The sequence below is a fragment of the Spea bombifrons genome, chromosome 2, assembly GCF_027358695.1.
Source record: "Spea bombifrons isolate aSpeBom1 chromosome 2, aSpeBom1.2.pri, whole genome shotgun sequence".
NCBI classification, from domain to species: Eukaryota; Metazoa; Chordata; class Amphibia; order Anura; family Pelobatidae; genus Spea; species Spea bombifrons.
This window is the reverse complement of record NC_071088.1, coordinates 20379729-20407019: the sequence shown is the minus strand read 5'-3', so window position 1 is coordinate 20407019 and position 27291 is coordinate 20379729. Positions and strand designations below refer to the sequence as shown.

The 27291-nt window shown below is 40.8% G+C and overlaps 1 protein-coding gene across 1 annotated transcript in view; it reads right to left on the bottom strand.

Moving 5' to 3' along the window:
* MYO18A (myosin XVIIIA) overlaps positions 1-27291 on the bottom strand; it is a 141624-nt gene that overhangs the window by 87037 nt on the left and 27296 nt on the right. The window contains exon 3 of the mRNA XM_053457050.1: positions 474-512. Within this exon, the coding sequence (XP_053313025.1) occupies positions 474-512 (39 nt within the window). The remainder of the gene's footprint in view (positions 1-473; positions 513-27291) is intronic.

The window sequence follows — 27291 nt, the reverse complement described above, 5'->3', positions numbered from 1 at the left end:
TGACATTATATCCCAGTGCTTGGCATTGAAGCCCCTGACCAAGGAGGTGAGTGTTGAGGGTGCTGGGGCAGGCCTAGGGCTGAGCTCAGCCAAAATATACCACTGGCATTACGGAGGGTGGGTTTTCTTGCAAAGCACAAATTGGGCATCAAAGGTAAATAGAAATTATGAAACTGAAACCAAAGGAACGTTCCTGTTGAAGGTGTCAAACATTGCATTTAACACCCAAAAATACATTCATAAAATGTATTTAATTGGAAGATTGACTTAACGATGTTTTGCTTACGGATGTATCATCATGATTATGTCAAGAATCAAAGCATGCAAAGGGATTTACGTGCATAAGGTAATGGAAGGAGATGTGAATAGAGCCTTACACTCCAGCATGACACACGCGCACAGACACCGGCCCAGATGTGGACAGGAGACGGCGCTGCCATGGCAGACAGATCCTGTGGGCAGGGATACAGTACCTGGCTCAGTGAAGAAGAGGAAGAGGCTGCTGGCTCCAGCTATGGCAGCAAGAAGATGAGAGAAAGCAAACAGATGAGAGAAGAACAGGAAAAAGTCACATCCATCAAGATGACATGGAAAAATAAAAGAGCATTTCATTAATGTATACACTTAAAGCAGAACACCTTTTAATAACAAGCAGGATAGCATATCCGACACAATAGTGTATTAGTAATAGAGTATTAGTGCCATATGTTCAGATTATTTTACGCAATCGTCATGCAATATTTCAAGCCTTCCTTACGAGACACAAAGTATTTCATACAGTAGCAAAAGATGTCGAGAAGAGCTACATGGCAAGCGCTAACAGCAGAAAACAGGTAAAGGCTTTTCCACACCTACAAACATTTATATTCCTATCAACCTCAAATAAGACAACGCACAAATCGCATTACTGAACAGCTCCGGGACAGCCACAAGCCTCATGACAAACATTTCGCCAAAACTCTTCAAGGCAGCAAACTTTCATTGTATCCGCCATGCACATGCGCACAGGTACTGTTTAACATGGAATCTGACGGCAGGTAAGAACCAATCTGATTCAGCCAATCTAGTCCGTCCAAATGTAAAGACAAAAATCTTAATCAGTCTTCCTTTGTCTTGTTTTAGACTCAGGGATTACCATATGCCTATTCCATGCATGTTTAAATAGCCTCTTCTGCTTCTGTTAGGAGGCTGTTCCACTTATTTACCTCTCTGGAAAGTAGAACTTCTGTCCCTTGCATCTAATATGTTTCGCTTTAAAACACCCTCGTAAAAACCCTCGCATTAAAGTCAAACACGGTTTCTACAGATGCTCTGTATGACATAACAGGACATTAAAATGGATTGCGGATTTAAGAAGATCAGATAGAAATGTTTACATCCCACCATGAAGATGAGATCACGTCTTTGATGTTGCATAAAAACATTATCGAAATCTGAGACAAATCTCAGCTAAACGGGATTTAGTGCACAAAATCAAAAATACGGTACTCCCCCCCAAACAGAAAAAGCAACTCTGTTTCTCATTAAAAAAAAAAAAAAAAATCAACATATCAATAAAAAGGAAGAACACAAATTCTCCACTAGTTACAGTTACTATTAATTACCTGTTGACAAAATAGGTTGCCATTACTACAAACCAAGTAAATTAGTACAACCAAAAGGTCTAGAATAATAATTTAAATTCTTATTAGTATCACACAAAGCCACAAAAACGATGCATAAACAGCAGTTAATGGGTTAAAGAAACATTGACGAGGAAGCCTTAAAGAACGCTACAGATAAGTGGTTTGGCACAGTATCCACGACTTAATGCTCTTTATATTCATTCATTAACTCAATTAAAAGACGGTTTCAAACTACATTTTTGTCCCGTGCCAAGACAGAAGGGCTTAACCGAGCCCTGTTTAAATTCTGCAGCTCCTGTTAAATTATAATTGTACGTTAAAAGAGCTTAAAGTTTCCCTTTTGTACAAAAAATTACAGAGTAGCCTGTTTGGAGCCATGAAAAACACCAGCTTTGGTTTCAGATATATGACAAGAAAGTCATCGTTTTTCTAGCAAGAGACCTGGGAGTATATATTTGTGTATATATGCACGTGTGATATATATATATATATATATATATATATATATTATATTACACATACATACTGTATACACACACACACATGTACCCTAGTCTTTAGAATCACTCAGGCATGCATACTGGACACCCCAAAGACATTTGGCATAAGCTTGCACAAATAGCAATCGCTACACAAGGCTCAGCAGGGTAAAAGACACAGAATAACCTAAATATTTTATTTACAGATGCCATGAAGATTCTTTCCAGGCGTTTCTGAGCCTCCTCGGCTGGTGTCCTCTGAGATGGAGCACTGATGGCCTGAAGGTCAAATTTACATTAATAAACAGTATTATTCAGTTGCAATCAGAGCATCCCCTATCGATCCATTTTGTGGCACGGTCTCTTTATATTATTATCCACTAAAACTATTGGTTACTGAAACAATTTTCTGACATTCCCCATAATACTTTATTCCAGTTCTGAAGCCACAAAAAGAACCAAATACTACTGAATTTATTATAGGTGTTCTAATATTAAAAGAAAAATCGCAGCACAGAAATATTTAGTATAATTATGTAACTATTGCCAAATTCTATTCTGGAATATCCTTAGGCCTGTTAAAATGGAGATAAGCGATCTCCCCAGCCGGGCCACAAACACTATGGAGGACTGTGCAGAGTCGGCAGAGCCTCCATAGTTTACTTCCGCCCAGTGCTCTGCGTCATCCTTAAAGTACAGAATGCCAGGTTATGACATCATATCCTGAAACTCACCAGTAAAGAAGAAGTGTGGAGAGAGGGGCTGGAGGTGCTACCATAGGTTAGCATACAGGAAGACAGCAAAAACTTTGTGGAGAACATTTCACTAAAGGTTTCATATGTACCTATGACTTCAAGAAGGCTTTTCAGAGACACGTGTCGTTGTACAAAGTATTTTATTCATTGCAAAAGTCTTTGAATCCTAGTTCTACCTGCTTGGGTTTTCAACAGCTGAATGCACCGCCAGCTGTCGAGTTTTACTCCAGTTACTAGTACTCCAGTAACTAGACTAGTTACACCATTCTCTATGGCAATCAAGTTTAGAAATTAAATAAGGGCACACAATGTCAAAACACCAGACCTCATGGGCTACAAACTGGTCTAGAATTCTCTAGACTTGCTAGAACACACATATTAATCAATTTCAGCCATAACCTGCCTGGAGAGGCAACTATGGCGCTATAAGGAAGACAAATTACAGTCACGCAGCCCCATGGTGAAGGTCACCTGAAGTCGCTGTTGGCCACTAGCCCATTGGACATTTTCCCGATATGCCCAGCAGGCAAACCAGACCTGATTTTAACCGTTTTGATTGAGATGTCTGTGCTGAAGCCTTCAAGTCTGTTTGTGACCATCAAGGTTTAGCTTTTATCGTAGGCACACAGGACTAGCCACCAATAAACCTCTGTTACCTTTGAGGCCATACATCAATATCTGCGAGTGTGTTCTTCCTGTACATTTTGTGTGTTTGTGGGTCCTTTTCCAGACCCTGACTAACGTAATGTACGGGAAGAGCTTGAGTGAATAATGAATATGGAAAATAGTTGTGGGTCTCTGGAAAGCAGCATGAAGTTCAGGTTTCTAACACTGCCAACGCATGGAAAAATTGACAAATACGGTTCCGAAATGCTAAAAAATGCAAGATGCTGGGATACTAGACTCAACTGTTACACTCGACAAAGGAGAGACCATGTAAAGAGAGCATAAATAAAAACTATAAAAAACTAAAAAAAAAATCTACCGTTTAAAGAAAATTGAGGTAAGACAGATAAGAATAGTTAATAAAATAAAAGAAGCCCAGTCAATTATTCAATAAAACAAACCTGTCCTTTCCCTTTGTCTTCAAGGACAACAGAAGGTGGATGCTTCTGAGTTCTGGAGAAGACACTTCTCCTCTTCAGACATGGCTGAGAAGCAGTGGGAACAGTCTGAACGGAGCTCCGGCTAACCTTACTAGTATGTCATGCTGAAAATCAGCATGCTACTCCATTTTTGTTTTTTAAAGCTTAAGCTGCAGACGTGGAATATACATTCTAAACTACAAGCTGTGGCACATGCCCATTAGCCACATAATGAAAAATGCACAGGAAATCTAAGAATAGTTCCTGAAACGTTCATGCGTACAAAGTAACATTTTAAGGAACAATCTTCAGTTGCGGGTAAAGCACATAGAAAATGATCTTCAATTGCTAAACAGAGATGCTGAAAAACTTTTCAACAGTAAAATTCTCTATATTCTGTGTACATGCAGATCTATCTATTTACTGGTATCTATCTATTTTACTAAGTAAAAAAAAACGAAAAGACGAAAAGGGACTTAAAATGTGTGACATGCATGGTTATAATGTATATCCAAAGGCTGACGTTTTTCTGGAGCATGCAGAAATCTGGTTATGTTTGCACACTCTAAAAGTAGTACCTCCGTCGTCACTCCAGGGGGGTTCTGTGTGGGCTGATTGGATAACTCTGGAATTGGGGATTTTGGGGCAGGGAGGGCTTCCTCGGTAATGTCTTTGTCTTCCACGGGAACGGGTGTAGTTGACTTTATGGGTGATTTTTCCTCAGCTGGGGGAACTGGAGAAGATGCTTTGTCTGCTGGTGTTTCATCTTTCTTCTCAGGAGGTTTAAATCGTGGTTTGTGCTCCTTCGTTCTTCCCCTTGTCATGAGGCTGGCGAGACCAACCGAAATCTCATCCTTGGGGTTCTCTTTCTTCACTTCAGTCTTTGGTGTGGATGGAGTCTGGGTAACAGGTGCTGGAGCCTGATTCTTCCCCACATTTTTAACTTCAGTGCTTTCACTATGAGACTGGCCTGCCTCCTTCTTATTTCCAGAATCTTCCTGCGGCATTACTTTCCTTACCATCTTTTTTACCACCTTTACAACCTTCTTCTTACTACCAACTCCAGTCGTCTCTTCAGATGGCATCTCTGCCCGGGCAGTCTTCTCACTTTCCTTTCTGAACATGGTACTGGGTGGCTTCTCTCCAGACTGCTTTGCATCGCCGTTCAGCACTGGCTCCGGACTGCTTATCCTCTCTGGACTTTGCAACCTTTCAGGGCTCTTATATCCCAGAGAGTCGTGCCGTGTGTTCTGGATAGGGTCAGGACTTTTGGCCCTTAATGGGCTATGAACAAGGGAGTTCCTCGGAGACACAGAACGAGTTATAGACTGTTCCCCCTCATACACAGATTCTGTGCCGTCAGACTATATTTCAAAGATATGAAAAGGCGTAAGGGAAAAAATAATTGCCATTTGTGTATTAAAAACAGTTTATAAGTGCAAATATATATTATATTATATTATATACATGACCTGCTACACTTTCTAGGACAAGAACGATTTGATTGAGAGCATTTCTGGGCTTTCAAGAACTTCATATTACAAACTATACAAATAAAAGCAATACTGCTTTTTAATTTTTCATTTTATGACCGACTGTCTCAGCATTTACGGCCAATGGCATATAAAGAAAAATCTTTATATATCAACAAGATCACAAACTATACTAAAGATCAATGCAGTTTATACTTCACCCTATACACAAAACAGAGATAAAAAAAGTGTCCCAATAATACATACCTGAATTCCCGCATTAAGGTATTTAATCTACACAACGGAGCATTATACAGTCTTCTACTTATCTTTCTTTACCAAATGCCCGTGTTTCCCATGAGTGAGCGATATCACCTGCAGTATGATCCGTCAGCAAGGAGAGTAACTGCAGTGCAGGGCTGCCGGGGAGAGCAGCACGCAAAGAACTGGAGCAGCAGAACCGCAAAACACACGCTAGAAGCCGACAGTCACAGCAGCGCCCGTTCTTCATTGTAATATTGGATTGTTTAATAAAATGTCTTCTTCTACCTCTTGCATTCTTTTTAAACCCAAATCATAGCTAATAATGTATTTAATTTAAAACATACCCCCTTTTAGTGGAATCAGATGAGAGGTTTACATTCAAATAAATTCCCCATACCTTTCAGCGTTAGCAAGGCTCGCAGATCTGACCCAGTAAGACGGACCTAATTCAGCAGATATTAAGTGTGAGCCGGATGCTGCTGCTAACCTGACAAATAGCAATGGGCAGCAATGCTATGTCTATGATATTAGGTTGCCTGTAGGGTTGCCATATCAGCAATTTTTTTCAGGACATCTAATTTTGACATGTTGCTGACCACCACCAATAAAGTGCTCCCTGCGTTATGGGACACGGTGAAAACAAAATGGCAAACACGGCGCTTTGTCATGATGAGGATCCTAAGCCTGTAAGTTCTTGAAAGCCAAGAGAAATGCTACAATCTCAGAATAGCCCCTGTACATGCTATCCGCCACACCGGGACACTTACAGCTTCATTTTGGCCACCGTTTTTTCTTTTTACTTTGTCTTCTTCCTTAACCTACAGTTTCAAATAAACACAAGGGGGGGAAAGTCACACTTATTGCTGCGAGAACTATAATTAACGGTTAGTGTATGTACAAAATGTATAAAAAACCACTTAAGAGAGCTGCTAGGGTTAAATTTAGCACATTGGCAAGTGATAAGTCCAGAGACAGACTCTTATCTACCCCCCAGCCTCCCTTAAGTAAAGTTAAAATAAAACCACAGTGCCTCCATATATGCTGGCGCCTGATGTATGTGCGACGGGACATTAACGCATTGAAAGTATACCGACGCATGCATATAAAAATATACAGATACATGCATTATATAAATACGCAATATAAGAATATAGCCACGTAAGCTGGTCAAATGAGACAGCCCTGTTCTTATTCTATCTTCATTAAAGTTTAATAATTTATAGAGAAGAGTCCTTACGACTTGGAAAGCTGCAATTTAAATGAGCGGCAGGCAATACGGAAGGAGAACCGAAAAGCTTTTGCTTTATTAAATAAGCCCCATGCAAAGAGGGGTCTGTTCACTTAGCCCTAAGAATGCTACCTGTTATGGGCTATATAGTCCAGCACAGGATATTATATAGTTACAGATGTATGTAGAATATACATATATATACATAGAATTTGGAACCATTCAGCCCATCTGGTCTGCCCATTTTCCCTAATGTAAAGACTCAGATCTTAAGGAGTCCTCGGTCTTGTCTTAGACTCGGGATAACTCTGCTTATCCCAGGCATGTTTTATATTCCCTTATTGTGTTAATTCTGCAGCAGGGACTGCTGAGCGGAGATGTGACATTAACCCTTCATCTGCCAGGGTGCATAATCTGCATCAGGTTAACAGCGAAGCCTGCAGTTCCCAAATGATCCTGTCCGAGTATCATTTACCCCAGATATTCCCATGGATCTCGTCTCTATTCCGTATTTAATAACAAACCCTGAAAAAAGCATGACTCTGTCTCATCTCCAATGCGGATAGTAAATAGCATTCTAAAAACACACCAAAATATCTCCATACTCCTCTTTGTGGTTTTTCATTACAACCTATTCCACCGATGAATTGTAATAGACACAACTGTACAACAAATAAATGCACACACATGCCACACAACAACACAACACTTCCCTTTTGCTCCCAGAATGCAAAGCGTGAGGAGAATGCCATGGCAGGGCAGTCATGAGCTGGAGATTTCTACACTGAATGGCTGAAGGAGAAACACAGAGAGTGAATGTAGATATTTGTGGGTCCTTCACAAATGACGGGTTATTGCCATGCAGCAACAGTGCTTACTGGGGGGATACTGCAGGGTAATAAAAAAAACAATATATACATATATATATACATATAGAGAAATAACATTGGGGTAAGGAGAGCGCCACATGGCGTGGGGGAAAAACACCTGTAAATAAGCAAAAGCTTGTTAATTACACGTGATTAGATGATATGTGTTTTTATGTGTATAACAAAAAATATTAAATCCATTGATCAAGAATAATTGTGTTTGGAATTAAAATAAAGTCCTACAGCAAGGGCTTGTTTCACTTAACGGAACACAAAACCCATTTCTTCCAGTACCATGTGTTACTAAACCTCACTGTGCAGACAGCTTTATGGATCATTAGCCCCATTAGATTAGCTGCATGCACCCTGAGCCCCCAGCGGCGGTTCTGTTCTGCCGAGGACACTTTGAGGACCCCCGCCTGTTATGCGGATCTAGCTTCAGAGCAGCAGAGGAGAGCATGTAATACGTATATGTATATGTATACGTACTTTGGTTGTTCTACCACTACTTGGCTTGGGCTAACAAATACAGGGCCAATATTTCTACCCAAGATACAATTAATTGTGCTAAGATGCCTTGCTTTGTGAACATATTGGTCATTTCAGTTAAACCCTCAAACCTTGATATATAAATTAAATATAAATCACCATTAATGGGGCCTCATTAATGGTGCCCAATGGTTTATACTCCCGCCATGTTAAGATTAGATAGGACTTTGAAATTAGGGTACTTAGGGGACATAGAGGCAGGCTAGGTAGTGGCCTATGGGCATACTATAGCATCCCCCCCAAAAAAACAGGAGATAACAAGAGATAACAAAAGATAACATCTGGATGGAATCCTACTGAATACAATTGGAAGATTCAGGCAACCAGATTAAAATTAGCTGCTCTCATAGCGTACTACTAATAAATATTAGTGAGCTGAGTTAGATGTATTAATATTGATAATAATCGTGGTTTAAAAAAAACTGGGGATGGGGAAAGCTATGGAATTTAGCGTATGAAAAATCCTTGGTCACGAATTAGTCAGATAGCTTTTATAGGATTTGCAGTCATTATAATATATTTATTGGGTTGATGTGGGTTCCTCACTTTGTTGTTTCTATATATACTGAAATAACCCATCTTTACAACAGTATTATGCATACGGGCAAACCTTGGAGTGGATGGCTACAGCAGCAGACCACGGTAGTGAAAAGATGTACCTATAAAAAGGGGACGCTGATACAAAAATCAATTCATATATCAAAATGAATAATAAGGAATATTTATTCATGGATTTTTTTTTGTTTACACATAGGTGCCTGTAGTCTTGCATGTTCTAGGAGTGATTGGCGGCCAGGCAGTCTGCTTATTCAGGAGTGTGCTGATGTAGCCATCTGTTCATCAAATTGTAAGCCCAGTTGGTTGAAAGAAGACACCTGTCTAGAGTCTACTTCAAACTGAAAGATGTCTCGTTTGGTGCTTAGATTGGATGAGTAAATAAACATTTCTGTAGAATCTGTGTGAACAGTCGATTACTTTAAGAACAAAGTCTTTTAGAGGAATTGTTAAAAACTTAAAGCTTAATTAAAAAAGGTAGCCCACGCCAACCAAAGGGGTAAAGAAACTAATCCCAGCAGTAATATAAGCAATGGGTAGTAGAGGAGACTGTGAATTTCATTCATTAGGCTGGAATTATATGGCAATAGTAAATCATAGGAAAATGCAATGTATCTACTGACTGTGTATGTCAGGTCGTGCAATTTGGCTTGACTTTGTCTAATTAGTGAAGGAACTCGTCTTTATACATATCAGTCAAAGTTTGGCTTTGCATAAAATGTACAAAGCCTTTGGCACCAGGATACAGTTCAACTACGCTATCAAGCTGCCACCGGAACACCAGTAGTGAATATGAAGGGGTTAAAATTATTCAAAAGCTCTTCAACATATTAACCTTTTATTTTATTTTAGAAGTTGGCCACAAATTCCTGGCCTACCTGGGCTCTCTAAGGCCAAGATCCAGACCACTGGCAGCATTAGATATTCTGGAACAACAATGCAATGGATAGCTTAAGGCCATGGAAATTGTAGCTCGAGTGGCACATTAAATGTTATAGCTAATATTAATCCCGGGATCTCCTGAGACATGTCACTACATCGCACACTCTACTCCCAGGGCACAGTTATGACCAACTATGGGAAGGATCCAAGAGTCTCCAAGTCACTCATTCCAAGTGACCTGCTCACAGCCATTGGCAGAACCTGGGCTATCAGGCTGCTAGAGATACAATACTTGTTGAGTTCTTATCCATCAGTGGCTAAAAACTATTCAAGTGATTGGCAGGGATAACATCAACGTAAAGTGTAGGGGAGCGCCTGAATATCACTATATATGGACTAGTCCGTACTACCTTTTGTCATGAAACTGTTTTGCCGTTTCTGGGAGTATCCATGGGAAAAATGAGTAATGCGTGTGCCGTAACAGGACAGGGATTTCCGAGTGAGCCACAGCTCAAAAAAAGCATAAGTTACTTTATAATGCCAATAGCAATGTTCTGTTTTACTTATGCTATACCTTTGGTTACATTTGTGTTAGCAAAGGTTAAGGAGAATTGCAAACTAACATAATTCACATCAGCATGACTTTACTGTGAAAGAAGAATAGAACAGAAGGCTATGCTGTCATATTGTACAATCTGTGTCAGAAAACGAAGCATCAGATCCAGAACAGGACCCTGCCAGACCCTTCATAGACCACCGTTCCCTTTAAAACACAAAGACCGTTAAACCCACATCTTCCCGGTACCACAAACATTAAAAGGACAAAACGGCAGACCCACACACTTATGGCAGGCCTGTTTAAGCACTCTCTTTAAATCAGGGGTGACGCTATGTTTGGGGGGCCTTAGATTAGAAAACAACATTATACTGGGGCCACATTTTTAAGGTGAGCAATAAATTAGATTATATAGAAATGAATATAAATATTGTAATATATAGCATGATTAAGGGCTCCTTAAACGAACACGGGCACCAAGCAGCTGCTTAAAGGTGATGATGCCCCTAGTCACCCAACTGAGTCTTTAACGAAACGCAGCATCAGTAACATTCCCAGCAATGCTCAACGTCCAAACCCCTTCTAGAAAATGTATTTTAATCACGCAAAATGTTACCTCATTCATATATTTTTAGGAAGTGCTTAATTGTCATGTGACATGCCAGCTACTGATTGGTTGTTGCCATAGCAGATAAAAATGTCTTGGCGATTTCCTTGAATACAGGCTGGGAGGTAAAAATACAATAACATATTGCTACGGTTTGTTTGCGTTTAGAGAGAGGAATTGAAGCATTGTACGAGTGGAACAATACCGTTAATCTGCTTATGTTGGCACCACCCCTAGCTTCAGCGAAAAAGAAGCTTGTGTTTATAATATTAAAAAATGTTTTCATTTAAAATCCTAGCCCCCCACAACCCCCTTTCTTAATAAAGCATCCACGATAACCCTTGCACAGCTGAAACCAGTTTTCTGACATCAGACCACAATGATAGCAGCATAACCGAAGATATTCCGCTAGCCAAGACTCGTACTGCAACACGACATAAAGAAGTAACAGAAGAAAGAAAACCCTTACATACAAAGAGCATCGAATCAAGCACATTACACAACATCAAAAGCAGAGCTGAAATGTATTTCAATGCAAGCATTTATGTTTTAAGATTGGCTACATTCGATGTTACAATGCTCATTTTAATCTATCTTCTTCTAGATTGTAAGCCCTTTGAGCAGGGCCCTCCTAATCTTTTGTTTGTGGAAATCCAAATTATCAAGTGACGCCATACATATGCTCTGTTTACCCGTTGTGCAGCGCTGCGGAATATGATGGCGCTATATAAAACCCATAGTAGCGAGTTGTCTTTAAAACTCATATAACCAGCGTTAAAATGTAGAATGAAAGATTATTCAATCGCTTCCGCCTGCAACAGACTTTCAGAGACAGAACTGAAACCGTTATTTGTAGGATTCTTTAATATAAACTGTGGGTTAGATTATTATTTGGAGTGGAATTGTGGAATAATAAAAGGCACTTTTTCGTGGTTTGTAATGAAATCCACTGCCCCTATTCCCCACAGTGAATCAATATCATAGACGTTAAGATGTCAACATAGTCCATAGCAATGTACCAAGCAAGCATGCTCCTGGGCTCAAGTTATTTGCAGCACAGCTTACAATAGAACATGTTTTACTCTCCATTTAGGCTTAAGAACAGAACACTGTTTAATATCGTTGTCTTGTTACAATGAAAAAGAATAATAGCTGGTGAAACAGTAGCTATTTAAATAAACACATTGTTATGCGGAATGTGGATAACTGAAAGCCATCGGAGAATAATACAGCAGTAATGGATGTACTCTTTTAGCTCATCATGCCTAGTAAGCACAAGCAATATAGTTAAGAATAGCCATCAAATCCAATCTAGGCCCAATCGCACAGGGTATTCGACTGCCAGGCTTCCTTCACAGACAGCATGTTTAAATAAAATAAAAAATTTAAAAAAAGAGTGTATACAAAATTAAATATAATAACTCCTAAAAATATATTTTAATAAATAAAAATATTTTTAAATGTGTGCATGTATAATGATATTATATATATATCTATATAAAACTATTTTCAAATATATATAAATAAAAGCATTTGGGGCAAAAACAAAATTATTGTACCTTACCGCAGCCTCAAGTAGAAAAGACCTTAGAGACCCGGACCCAACGCTACAGAAGGAGAGAGAATGTGCCCAGAAACAGAGAGAGAGGCACTGAAATGTGAGAGGTGGCCAATGAGTCAGTTTCCCTAACTTCGCAGCTACAGTCACAGGACAGCTGCACTGATACGAACCGCCTAAATATAGCCCAGGAATGCTAAGGGAAGCGGCCAAGAAGTGTCATACAGTTGCTGGATCCCCCCAGTCTACTCCATCTCAAACGATCAGCAGAGAGGCCACAGAAGTCTCTCGTGAACTAGCTGCTGAAGGAGGAGTGAACGGGGCAAACCAAGGCAAGGCACAGAGGAAGGAAATGGCTGTGGCTAGGCACGGTTTGTGGCTTGTGTGTGAGATGGGGAAAGATGCCGAGTACTCTTTGCACTCATCAGGTCAGCATCACAGGAGATTTAACCCTGTAAGGGACACAGGACCCCATTATACCTTATACACCGATTCTTTAACCCTTCCACCGCCCAGTCCAACAGCAAGTAACAAATGTAACCTTTCCGTAGCACTGTTAGGCTTTGCAGGTGACGTGACAACATTGTTACTGTGTCTCTTCCAGATTAACAGAAGGTACACACACACACATATATATATATATACATATAATCATCACACCCATGAAATCCAAAAGATCATGATGTGTACTGCTCTGTAACAAGCAATAAAGTCAGACTTTCTATGATGTGAGATAATGCTGATGTCAGATGAATTAAGGCACATGCTTCTTCAATCAACGAGGCAACTAATATAGCTGTACATCATACAGGGCCAGCTCAGCTCCCCTTGCAATAAAAGCGCATACGGATTAGCCCTTCATAATAGATAATAAGGTAGCAGGACAAAAATGCACATTAAGTGTGAGAATGGGGTCATTACAGACCCCCTACCATGCTTATTTTTTTTATTTAGATTTTATGTTTAAATTACAGTGCCCAGTGAGCATTCAAAGAGGATATAGAAATACACACTTCTCCAGCTATTTAGTCCTTCAGCGCCCCCTTGTGTTAATGAGTGGATATCACACAGCATAAGATGTGGTGGGGTAAAGGTAATGGTAGCAGAGGCATCATTAAACACTCTACTACATCCACAAGACACCGCTGCAAAGGATTCTGGGTACTGGTGTGCAAATTAGGTTAACAAAGATCACCTTTTTCCTCTATATTCACTTTATACATGGACCCTTTGAAGCAAATGTCCACTGTTTTAGACAGCCTTTAAACAAAGCTTGGGACAGAGCCGATCACCACTCGTAGACAGCCGTTTCCTCCTTTATGGGACTGATGAGCATGAGGTTGGCTACTGGCTTGTTTCTTGTGGCTTGGAGCAGTAAGTGAAGCACACACAAGTTGTGGTGGGGTAAAGGTAATGAGTGAATGCTGAACTGAAAGCCACTCTTGTGGTCCTGTGCAGTAAAATAGCATGTAGATCATAGAACATATTCTCGGCCCAGCGTAAAGTCTGTATCCCAAGAATACAGATAAAATGTGGGCACGCAGTAAGCACACATAATACTAAACACAAACAGAAAAATAAAATACATGAGATTATATTTATATATTTAAAAACTATGCCCACAACCTAGTCATGTACTTGATTCACAGCATTTTGCTAATATCAGGCAGTCACCACTGGGCGGCGACAAAACACAGGCTTTCAGCAACACGATACTAAATATTTTGTTATTACATATAATTTAGCAGCATAGTAGCCAATAATTTCACAGAAAGGGAATCATGGGGGGGGTTCAATAAATTATATGCCACATTTTAACCTAAAATGTAATAATAATGTAATATTTATCAACATTAGAGAAAAACTCTGTAGAAAGTACCACCTTGTCATTTTCTAATTATTATTTATAGATTTATATGGCGTCATGTTTCACAGGACTGATCAATAGGTTTTGTTTTTGTTTGTTTGTTTTTTTGTAAGACCGGTCCAAATGGGCCAAAAATGAGTCGGACTAATATTTTGGTTAATTTTTAAAGGTCTGACAGGCACCTACAGTATCCTTTTCTGGTACCCATCTATAACCATTTGGTTGTCACCATTAGCAAATCCCTACAAGACAATAGCTGTGAATGTATTTAAGGATTAGTATTTGAGTAATCTAATTAAGTTCCAAGGTTAGATAAACGTTGGTAGTGGGTTTAAATCTAAAAATCTGAAACAGAATTTTTCTACACTATTTCCCAAAGGTGTTATTAGAGGGGCCTGCAAACCATGACTTGCCCGGGGCACCACCAGCCCATGAGGTCAGCCATGTTTCCTTTTCAAAATAAAACATTTTTTGCACACACCTCACCCCATCATCTCAACTCCTATTTAATAACATCAATTGCGAGTAAAGATTGTGGCCTCTCGGGAGCTTGGTGAAAAGGTTTATTGTGCATGTGTCTCAGAGTAGACTTTGCCACAGATCTCGGGAACACACCCAGACTTTACACACAGAAGTAGGAGAAAAATAAATAGTCCTGCATCTACACTCGCTTATTGTACAGCTGAGAAGAGATTAAAAGTATTCCCGTAAATAGAATTAAAAATAAAACTACCCAGTGCTATATTTATTGACGATTAATGCCTCCTTTTCTTTTATATCCCAATGACATTGAAGATGACCCGCAAATGTTATATTAACATTACAGAGAATACCGCAGAACGTTTTAGACTTTGCTTCCAAATTCAGTGCTCAAAAACAGGCAGTTCAGTTTTAGAGAGGATTTATTTCCTTGTCTATTAAAAACTCTTGTCAGCCATAACATTATGACCGCCTGCCTGATATTGTGTCAGTCCCCCTTTTGCCGCCAGAACAGCCTTGACTGGTCAAGGCATGGACTCCACGAGACCTCTGAAGGTTCACTGTGGTATCTGGCATTAAGGCGTTGGCAGCAGGTCCTTTAAGTCCTGTAAGTTGTGAGGTGGGGCCTCCATGTATGCAACCTGGTGCCATGTGTTCTCCAGGTAAGCATGCACACACCATCGACATGATGTAAAAGTAAACTTGATTAATCAAACCAGACTACCTTCTTCCATCGTTCCGTGGTCCAGTTCTTATGCTTCAGTGCCCATTGTAGGCGCTTTTGGCAATGGACAGGGGTCAGCATGGGCACCGTGACTGGTCTGATACTCGTGGGGGGAAGCATATGAGGCTGCGTAGCCGCAATGAGCCTTGGTCTCCCATGACCCTGTCGCCAGTTCACCGTTTTTCCTTCCTTGGACCACTTTTGATATGTACTTTGGAGATCTCTGACCCAGTCGTTTAGCCATCCCAATTTGTCCCGTGTCAAAGTCGCTCAGATCCTTGCGCTTGCCCATTTTTCCTGCTTCTAACGCATCAACTTTGAGGACGAAATGTCTACTCTCTGCCTAATACATCCCACCCACAGGTGCCATGATAACAAGATTATCTGTGTTAGTCACTTCACCTGTCAGTGGTCATAATGTTATAGCTGGTGTGTGTGTGTGTGTGTGTGTGTGTGTGTGTGTGTATACATACACACACACACACACAGGTATATATAGTCAAATCTCAAAATGAAGACTGACAAATTAAAATTATTTTATGAATATTAAGGTTGATTTAAGTTTTAGAATGGGAAATAAAAAATTAAATATGGGGGCATCACTGAAAACACAGATTCTGAGGTAGATTCATAGGGACAATATGACTAGTGTTTTTTGCAGTTCTAAAACTGTACTGAATAATTAAATCTATCACCTACGGAAACTTTGACTACCGAACAATTTGAGTCGCTGTAGCTATAGTACAGCCAGACACTTTGCATAATAGTATATTTTTCATAAAATATTTTTTGTGAGTAGTTTTGGGAATACAAAAGAACTTCAGTTTAAATAATAAAAAAAAATGGAAAAAAGAGCAGTTAAACACAAAAAAGCCTTTTTCAAACTGACGTGCATATGAAAGCGAGCATTAACTACTCAAGTGGTATTTAAAAGGCAATTATTGTCATATAAAAATGTTATAGTAAGTAATCTCTAAGAATCTTTCCCAGAGTTGGATTCTCTTTTGCAGCTGAAGCAATTTCCTGTTAGGAATAATACAGAAAATTGTGTTCCAGAAAAAGCAACATTTTTGCGAGAGGCATTTCTATGGGAGGGAGAAACTATAAGGTGTGCAAGTTTCAAGAATTTCCATAAATATTCTACAGTGCTTTTTTGGGTATTAATGCTTGAAAAAAAAATTTTTAAGCAAACTAATGGAAAAGCGAACCCGAGAATGAAACCCAGAAATATTTATTTGCCGCCACTAAGCCTGGACTTTGTCATGTGCTCTCATAGTAATAATACAAAATAAACATTGGGGATTGTGCATAAAAATCCAATGTTAGAAAAAATGTACAAGAATTCTTGAACTTGAAAAGTAATCATTGGCAGGAAAACACTGCAGGGGAAGGAATAAAGTGCAGCACCCAAAAGGGAGAGAGACTGCAGGGGAAGGAAAAAGTGCAGCACCCAAAAGGGAGAGAGGGGAAGGTATAAAGTGCAGCACACAGAAGGGAGAGACTGCCGGGGAAGGTATAAAGTGCAGCACGCAAAAGGAAGAGAGACTGCCGGGGAAGGTATAAAGTGCAGCACGCAAAAGGAAGAGAGACTGCCGGGAAAGTAAAAAGTGCAGCACCCTAAAGGAAGAGAGACTGCAGGGGAAGGTATAAAATGTAGCACCCAAAATAGAGACTGCAGGGGGAAGGTATAAAGTGCAGCACCCAAAAGGGAGAGACTGCAGGGGGAAGGTATAAAGTGCAGCACGGAAAAGGGAGAGACTGCAGGTGGAAGGTATAAAGTGCAGCACCCAAAAGGGAGAGACTGCAAGGGGAAGGTATAAAGTGCAGCACCCAAAAGGGAGAGACTGCAGGGGGAAGGTCTAAAGTGTAGCACCCAAAAGGGAGAGACTGCAGGGGGAAGGTATAAAGTGCAGCACGGAAAAGGGAGAGACTGCAGGGGGAAGGTATAAAGTGCAGCACCCAAAAGGGAGAGACTGCAGGGGGAAGGTATAAAGTGCAGCACGGAAAAGGGAGAGACCGCAGGGGGAAGTTATAAAGTGCAGCTAGAGACTGCAGGGGGGGTAGAAGGTGCAGCACCTTAGAGACACTACAGGGAAAGGCTAAGTGCAAATAAGTCTAGAAGCACCCATACAGTATAATAAAGATAAGGTCAAGAGCATAGCAACCGTCACAAACACTACACAATCAGTACCGCACGCGATTGTCAGTTTAATGTTAATGCCATTAACTGGGTGCTAGAAACACTCTACTTGTGAATAAGTAACACATTTTACTGCAGAGTTTGCATGGAATGGCAGAAAAACAAAAGTATAACTTTAAATGTAAAGGGCTTGTTTCTAACCTCACGTGCCACTCGCGACTCTGTGACTTATAAACACCTAATGCACTGTAATTCAATAGTAACCACTAACAGTTGTTCACATACAAAACGTTAGTGTTTGAGCCGCCATCTCTCCCGTTATTCAGAAAAGGAATATAATCTGGGTGGAGGAGGCAGAAAGCTGTGCCAAACCATCACCGTCACTTTGCTAGAAAACACCACAGAAGCCTGAGTGAAAAATAACCCCGTTTAGAGCCAACAAAGCCGGTTTCCACACAGCTGTACTTCTGGGATTTATTGTATCTTTATTGTATTTCTTTAAGATATCGAGTAGCAGTCTGTTCTCTGTGCTAGCTAGTGTAAACACATACAGATACACACATATACACACGCTAATACATAGAAACGTACCGTGTTAGTCACTGAAAGACTTAAAGCAACTCTGGTAAAGATGACACCGTTACTGGGTAACTGAAATGTAATAGATTGCAAGCTTTTGAGACTACCCAAGACTCTTCTAGATAGGTCTCTTATGCAGGAGGCATATTCTATGTTGTCTCGAAAGTTTGCACTCTTTAGTATTATCTCTACTCAATTTACTTTTACATACATGCAGACAGACAGACAGACAGACAGACAGCCACAGATCATTTGTCCAACACCCTGGTGGAAAAACAACAAAAAAATACAAAACACACACTTCCTACAAGTCAATGCTTAGATTTATGACAAAATATCAATGTTTTGGTCACACATAACAGACCTGAAGAAACCAAGACATAGGTTCCATTTATACCAAGATATTATCATCAAGAAACGTTCGTATGTTGGTAATTTAATAAAAATCTGAAATCCATATAAAGACACTCATAGCACCGATGTCGAGTTGTCGCACCAATAATTTTTTAAATATCTGTATTGTACAGATGCACCCCGTCTTTATCCAGTAGGGGGCGCTGCTATTTCATCAAGTACAATCACTGGAGGGGCGCGACAGAATTTACTATAACATCCAACAGCTTTAAAGCATGTCAAAATCAGTATGCCAATGCAAACATGAGGTGCTTCCACTTAACTGGGAAGCTGTAGGAGAGCTGAAGCTTCACACCTACTGACTGTGTTACGCTTTATGAATAAAGAGATCCACAACCTAAATAGCATATAACGCATACGCGCTCAGAGATCGAGTCTCAGTGGGTTGAAAGGCAGCGCTGTCCCATTGATTCAGCTCCTTGGTAAGCAATATAGGACCAGCCAAACTTGGGGTACTTTGATGAAGTGACAGGCTAAGCAGTATATAGCCAAGACTGGGCAGACTAGATGGGCTGAATGGTTTTTATCTGCCTTTCTAGGTTTGTATATAGAGTACAAAATAACGTTACGGGCTCTCATTTTAAAGCGACAAGGGAGATGAAGAAGAAAATCTTGACTTCTCACTGATATAACTACGCAGGACTATAACTTGATGCCAGATACAAGATTTCACACAGCAGCAAAACATTCAGAAGGCACTCTGATGCTACCAAAAGGAACCAGAGCTATTTATTTGGTAGGCTGCTATAACTTTTCTAGTAACCTCAGTCCTAAAAGTCCGAACCCTGCCTGGGACCATTATTACAGCCATTAAACAAACTTCATATATTTGCTTTATTCCTTTAAACAGCAACGTTGGATAATATGATACCACCGGCCAAGTTGGGGAACAGAGGCAAACCTCTGAGTACTCCGCCAGAACGACAGAGGAATCTTATCCACCTTCAGATATTATGCAAAGTGCTTTAAGTCCGCACACGCCAAGGACTCCCTCAGCTGTGCCAGAAGAGAGAGGAGGGGAAACGCTATTGTGAAAATCAGCAGAAATGATAATACTGAAATTCCTTTCATTCCATGCGCTCACACAGCCGGCTTCCGCTTCCATTACAAGATAAAAAACCAGCTGTGCCTGGCTTGTAGTTTTAATAGTAGAACAATTTACTTTAAATACGAACGGGTCATTTTAACAGTATCAGATCCGTGTACAGGAAGATGCCACGCTATGTTCTGATACTACTTGATTTGGCTGGCAGTTACATTTTTGGATGGAATGAATTTGAGTATTCAATTGGATCTCACAGGAAAAAAATATATTGGCCCAAGGGACTTTATGAACGCTTAGTATAGATACTTTTACTATATATGTGTGGGTTAACAGGTGTAAATATTGCACTTTGACAACCGGTGATGTGCCAGGTAAACTCTTTTCCCTCTGAAAGGGTTGATTGGCAACGTGAAATAGACAGTCTACGCCTTGAACAGTGAACATGAAATAAACCACATCCACTAATGTAAATGCTGCAAGGATGCCGTGGAAGAGGGAATCGGTGGGAGCGTGGCATGATGATCAGTAGTACATGCTTACTACACAACAGGAAATAAAAGGTCTACCATGACCTACATTGCCGCCAAATGACTTGGGTGGAGTACGTAATACGTCACTATGAGTAAAAGCATAAGAAATGCTACAGTGTAGCTCCAGCACCAATCGTCAAGATAGTGTTTAAACTGCGGTATGGGCCAAATCAAAGAATTTAATTCCAGACACATAACTACTCAAACTATTTGGAAACTCAAAGATAAAGTGTTTAAAACCCATAGAATAAATTGAACTGATTTTATGATTTTTTTATTATTTCTTAGCTTTTACAGCACTCACAGGATTTTAACATGTATTTTTTGTGCAGCTGTCCCTTTCAGTTAGAAAAATAATCTACTGACCACGCGACTAGCCAGTATATGTATAATTCACTGATGTAGAAGCTATAGGCCAGCATTAGCAAAAGGACAACAATGGGACCAGTCTACTCTAGAGCAATTATTAAGCCCCATTTAACATGGAAAACAACATTTAACATTAAGATGGGTCACTGCACATGTTGCTTCCTGCTATTTATTAAATGTTCTCAGATACAATCTTTTTAACAAGAAATGTTAATTTTTCAATGGAATGGTATCTTACACATCTTGAGGCTGATCAGCCATAGCACAACTCAGCAGGGTAAAAAAATGGAGTTGTCTTAACGGCCAATGTCCCATGTGGCTTGTATCACTACGCTGTGTGCTCATGCGAAAGGCATTTATGTGCCATAACCAATAAGTCAATAAACGAGTTGACCTTAAAATTAAAGAATGTACTTGACCCCGCTGCACGCATCTACTCCTCTCTTAGCACTATCTTACCCAGTGACATTTTGTTTCCTCCAGCTGTTTCTCCTCATTGAAGTCATTTTCTTCCCATGCCCCCCTCTGCCTTCCACATACCAGAATACCATCTAAAAACACATACAGGGAGCGTGTGGAGGATACATCCCAAAACGCAGCTAGGAATGGCTAATTAAGAAAGACGTGCCCATTCTGCATGGTCAATTCCTCTGCTGGGCAATTTTCACGTTTAAACTGCAATCTGGTAAAACTTTCTCTACCAGCAATGACGTAGAAACCAGTTTTCAACTTGTGAATCATCTTGAATACGCAGATTTTACGTGACACAGCTTGTCCTTGTGTCCTGTTGCTCACAGATGTGCGTTACATGTTGCAGTGTCAGTCAAAATCGTTTAAAGATATGAATGGGAAGTGTAATAAAAGATAATCAAATCCAGCAGGCAGAGGCGTGTGGGAGAGTTTACGTACATTTATATTTAATCGTTTGATATAGTGGTTTGCAGAGAAATATACACAGTCACATAAGGCTTCAGGACTTCAGCCATCCATTCTTCAAAAGCGATACAGAAAGCATGCATCATGGAAGCTTCACGTGTTCTGCCACGGCCAAGTCTCTCCCTTCACCCACAAAGCCGGCGTATTCTCTTATGCCATAAACAGGTCAGATGGAAACTTTATATATTAACCCTTTAAACATCTAATCATAAAGATTATATTATAGCGATGACAGCCTAAAGGTTGTAATAACAGTAGCTAATAACACTCACCACATTTTAAGGATGCCAAAATATTCTGTTTTAAGTCTCGTTAAATAGTACAAAACATGTTTTCTTGACCAATAACCTTTAATATTGTTTTAAACCAAAGGGATATTAGCACAGACCCCAACTGGAACGGTCTATTACATAGTTACTGGCCTCCTCCGTCTACCTTTCATCATCTAGGGTGTGTATAACTATAAATAAAAAGCCTTCCGTTTCATCTAGTACAACGTGTGACCTTATACAGAGTCATCTCTATAGCCTGGCAGCACATGAGTCTCCTGTACACGAGGACTAAAGACATGACTCAAATCCCAGGTTGATCGGAGCCGGATGAAAACTTCAGCAAAGGAAGAGCCAACAACCCAAACAAGAGAATGAGATTGGAGAAAAACACAAGCTGAAAAAGGAAAGGAGCCAAACACAAAACTCTTTGAAATTCTGCCTTTCCCTTCCTGTCCCCCACCTCCTTCCCAGAGTATTAATAGGAACTCCCCAGGAGTGCGAACCTTCACAGGAAGAATGGACATTCTAGCTCGAAACTTCTCAGAAGAAAGCTTTTTGACAATATATCTTAGCTCTATTAAAATAATTACTTCTGTCACACTCACTATCCTACTACTGCACAAACCGGTACCGGAGTGTCCATATGCCAGTTTGGATGTGGCCCAAGTAGCCATTGCAACTCTCTCTCTAGTCCTTGAATTAGACATACGTGTCCCGTACCTGGGGAAGGTATAGTTTGCATGTATGTGAATTGGAAAGAACAAACGACCAGTTTTGTGCAGGTACAAGCGATGACAGTGTGGGATGGAGACCCACAAAACTAAGAGAAGTAATACATTAAAAAATGCTCAGTACAGAGTTCACTGGAGATACAGCAATATTGCAAATATTTGCAAGGCTCTCCAGCTGGTGTCCAAATGTCAGCTGCCCAGAGCATATCAGCAAGTATTACAGGGTTCTTGCCAAACCCAAGAGTTATTAACTTGCTCCAGTTTCGCCTTAATGAACTTTTAGTATCAGTATTTAATTGCTTCATTGTTTTTCTTGATGCCGAATACACACATGGCTGCCTTCAGTGACCTCTGTCTGTAATCTGATCATAGCTGCCAGTCTGCCCAAGGCTCCTCTCCTACAGTCCTGTGTACACTCCCAGCTGGTTCCTTACTGGCCATCATCTGAAAACCCAGACTTCCTCCACTATAATCCATTGCCATGGAGTAAAAGTCATAGACTTACCGTATGCTCCATATAAATATATGTATTAATGAAGCAAGAAGCAGTTCACAAATCTGTATACCCCAAACCCAAGATCCTTACTGCAGAACCACATATCTCCAGCAAGAATGGGTGCATGGCAGGGGCATGCCCAATGCACACTATCCAATGGACAGAGTAACGGTGCAAATGCTGCTTAAGACCCATTGTAGGGTTACCACCAGAACGGCGTTTTACCTGCACAGCCAGTAATCAATCCTTTGGAGCAGGTGCTGGCATATTTAAAATATGAGCATTACAAAGCCAGTATTTTCTTTGTGACACAGGAAGCGGGCTGAATGCCGTGCCTAGGCAAATGCACCGCACCGAGCGCTCTGAATAGCAGGGGTGGATCACGCGAGGGGTAAAGTCTGAGGCAGCCGAGTCTCCATACCTTCGCTGCTAACTGCTTCTGTACCCCTGCCTCTTCTTCTTCCAGGCTGACAGATCGCTTCAAAAGATCCCTCTATTAACAGATTTATTTTTGCCATTGAACTAAACCAAACCGTTTTCTGGGGGTTATCCATCTCTATGTAATAAGTTTGTGGGCTTTTTTGGTTCAAATCACTGTTTTTGCTACTACTTTATCCACAGTGACTTACGTGAAAGAGAACCGGGCTCCAGGCACCCAGTACCGGAACCGAAGAACCTCCAGCTCAACCTCGCAGGGTCATTCAACACTGGGTGGCCCCGCCCCATACTAGGCCCCACCCTCACCAACCCACAACCCTTACCACTCGTTACCCTGACACCCTAATTGTTCACTTAAAAATAACGAGTAAAGCACACAAAAAGCGGCAGGGCACGGAAAAACTTTCTACAAGTTTTTTGCAATGTGTTTTCTTAAGTAATTTGACCGCAGAGAGTTGTTAACAGTTTGCGCGGTTAAATGTATTTTTTATTTTCTCAAGACTTTTGAATATGCGGCATTGCAGCGTCACTGGGGGTTGGGACATGTACAGAGAGTTGTAGTTCACATGAATTTAATTTTTTCCAGAAGCTAAAACATGTTCTTCGCATCTTTTCCCATGCTGTACAACATGATGGCGGTATACAAAAAATAACTATGATATCCAAAACGAGCACGCCATTCCACATACACACAAGTATTATGGAATAAATATGACATGAGATGGTCGGGAACCAACCATAGCCGTATAACTATATTTCTATTACAATAAAAGTATGGCACAGGGCTTTTGGTCTTAGAAACATAGAATGTGACAACAGCTACGACTTGTCTGTAAAGTATCAAATCATAATCAGTCCTTGATCTCATCTTAGATTTGGGATGGCCATCACACCCATGTATACATTTATTTTCTGTGTTACAACTTCTGCTGGGAGGCTGTTCCGCTTATCTACCACCCATACCCATCCCAAAGCACAACCTCCTATACATTATTACATCTAAGCCTCTAACTTTCTAGTCCCCCCCCCCAAGATCCTGATATGAGGACCCCTTGTAGGGGTCATGAGCAGTAAACGGCTCTTTTAAAAGGAAACCAAGTCAATCAGGGATTTCGTATAAAAGAGATGAATAGCTTTATCTCACCAAAGCTGTGGCAAAAGATTCCACACCAAGATATTCTATCAATGTCATGTCAGTCCCTTTGTCCACCATTACAAAAGCTGCCTAATGGAGGACAATCAGCAACAGGTTAGAGATAGCTCAATGGGGGGGAATAAATCATGAAGACCCTGGGAACAGGAAGTCAAGGCTCATTCATAAACACATACTTTGCACACAGAGTTTGCCTCTGTGGATAGACAAATCCTGCCTGGGTTTCACGGAAATGCCTACTTTTCCACGTTGCACACATGCGCGTAGAGGGAAGCCTAGTTTGCAGCACTGCCAGGAGCCCCTATGGAATCCAACAGATTCCGAGCCGTCATACTGTAAAACAAATTACAGCTAATCGCACACATTATGTAAGCCAGGGCCACGTTTCAAAAGAGGGTATTAGAAGGATGAGCCGTATGTTCGTCTTTGTTATAGATAATCTGTTGATTGCCTTTAAATTGGTGGCGCTACACTTAAGCACTCGTGATTATTGACAAAGACCATAATATACTTATAGAACAGGTTTATAAAACGTTAGGAAGAAACGCATGCTGGCTGGTCCACAGAGATCCAGTGGCAAACACCCAGCCATTGAACCCAACAAAGTAGCCAATGTAGGAGACTACTAGCTGAACAATAAAAAAATATATATAATAATAATAATAATACTTTAACAAAAACTATGTCTCAAAATAGCACAGATCTTTGTAAATCTGCACGTTCTCATTTCAGCGTGAGCCTTAAGGGAATCCTACGTGGGACTTGGGGAAATAACTTGGTTTGGTTAACAAACCAAAAGCCACAAGTATTTTTATTAAACTGTAAACTCGAGTTAACCTCTCGTCTCTGCCCAAAAAACGTTCGTTCTGCCCCGCGTGTAAAGGGAGGTGGAGAAACATGCGTGGTATGCTCAGACAAGAAATATGTACCACATACGTTAACCCGCCATCAGCCTGCAACCAAACATCAGAGTCTGCAAATCTACGGTGCCTGCTGCTTCATAATACTGGGGGATTTCGCAGGCTAGGCTTGTCGTTTATGGTACTTCAATTGATGGCTTAAGTTCTGAGAGTGGGTTACCATAATTGTCACCAGGACACCATTAATGTCTTTACACGGCCATCAAGTCATCCTATGCTGTAAAAGTGGCAGAGAAACGATCCAACACGTTCAACCTGTGGATCTCACCATCATGCGTGCAAAAAAAACAGTAATTTTACTCACCGTAAATTCTCTTTTCCCAAGTATAGTGGCAGTACCGTTGGGTTTGCTCTCTTCCCCGGGACAAACACTAAAAAAGATAGAAGAGGTTAAGCTCCACCCCCCCCCTTACCCTATAACTGCACGTACCGGCGACCAGCAGTCAGTTAATAACAAGAGGACCAAAGGATGGAAAAACATTATCTTATAACGAAATTAGGGAGGGAAACCTGTACTGCCACTATACTTGGGAAAAGAGAATTTACGGTGAGTAAAATTACTGTTTTTCCCGGCGTATAGTGGCAGTACCGTTGGGATATAGCAAGATCCCCCCCAAAAAGGGAGGGAGTTAGATCTGAACAGCGTGCAGGACTTGACGTCCAAATTCAGCTGCCGAAGCAGAGGAAATGTCCAGTCTGCAATGTTTAATGAAAGTGTTCCATGAGGATCACGCTGCTGCTTCACAAATCTTCTCCGGAGAGACTGAAGACCTGGAGGCCCAAGAGACAGAAGGATCGTGTGGAGTGAGCCTTAATCGGAGGAGGAATAGTCGCACCACAGGAGTCATATGCCAGCCGGATGGCATGGAAGCCATCTGGCCAGGGTAGATTTAGATACAGCTTGACCTGAAGATCTTACATGGAACTAAAGGAACAGATGGGCAGATGAGCGAAATGGAAGCGGTACGCCCCAAGTATATGGTAAGAGCTCTCTTAACATCTAGACAGTGCCAGTCACTTTCTTCTGGTGTCATCGGGTTTGGAGAAAACGTTGGCAGGACTACAGGTTGGCTAATAGCAGCTTGAGATAAGACTTTAGGCAGGAATGACGGCCTAGGATACATAAGTACGTCGTCCTGATGAAAGATGAGAAAAAACCTTTTGAGGCTGAGAGAGCCTGGAGTTCCTCAATCCGTCGTACCGATGTGACAGCTACTAAAAATGCTGTCTTCAGGGAGAGGAATATAAGTGAAACCTTTTGGAGAAGCTCAAACGGAGTCGAGCATAGAGCCTTGAGTAGAACGGTAAGATCTCACGGTGGAAAAAGCGATGTAACAGGAGGTCTCTAATCGTGATGGCCTTAAAAACAAAAAATCTCCGAATGAAATGATCCAACGCCAGATTGAGTAGCAGAAAATGACGAACAGCAGACATCTGCCCTTTTAAATGATGCAACCTTGAGGCCCGCTTTAAATCCCACATGTAAAACACGCAGAATGACCGGAATGGGTGGAGGAGAAGACTGCAGGCCTTGAGACTGACACCATTCAAGAAATTTCCTCCAGGTTCTTAGATAAAATCTAGATGTAGAGAGATTTACTGACCCCAAGAGGAGAGTAGTCATAACTGGGTCTATACCTTGATATTTCATGATCAGCCTTGCAGCAACCAAGCCGTCAATCTGAACATTTGAAGGATGTGGAGTGGAATTCC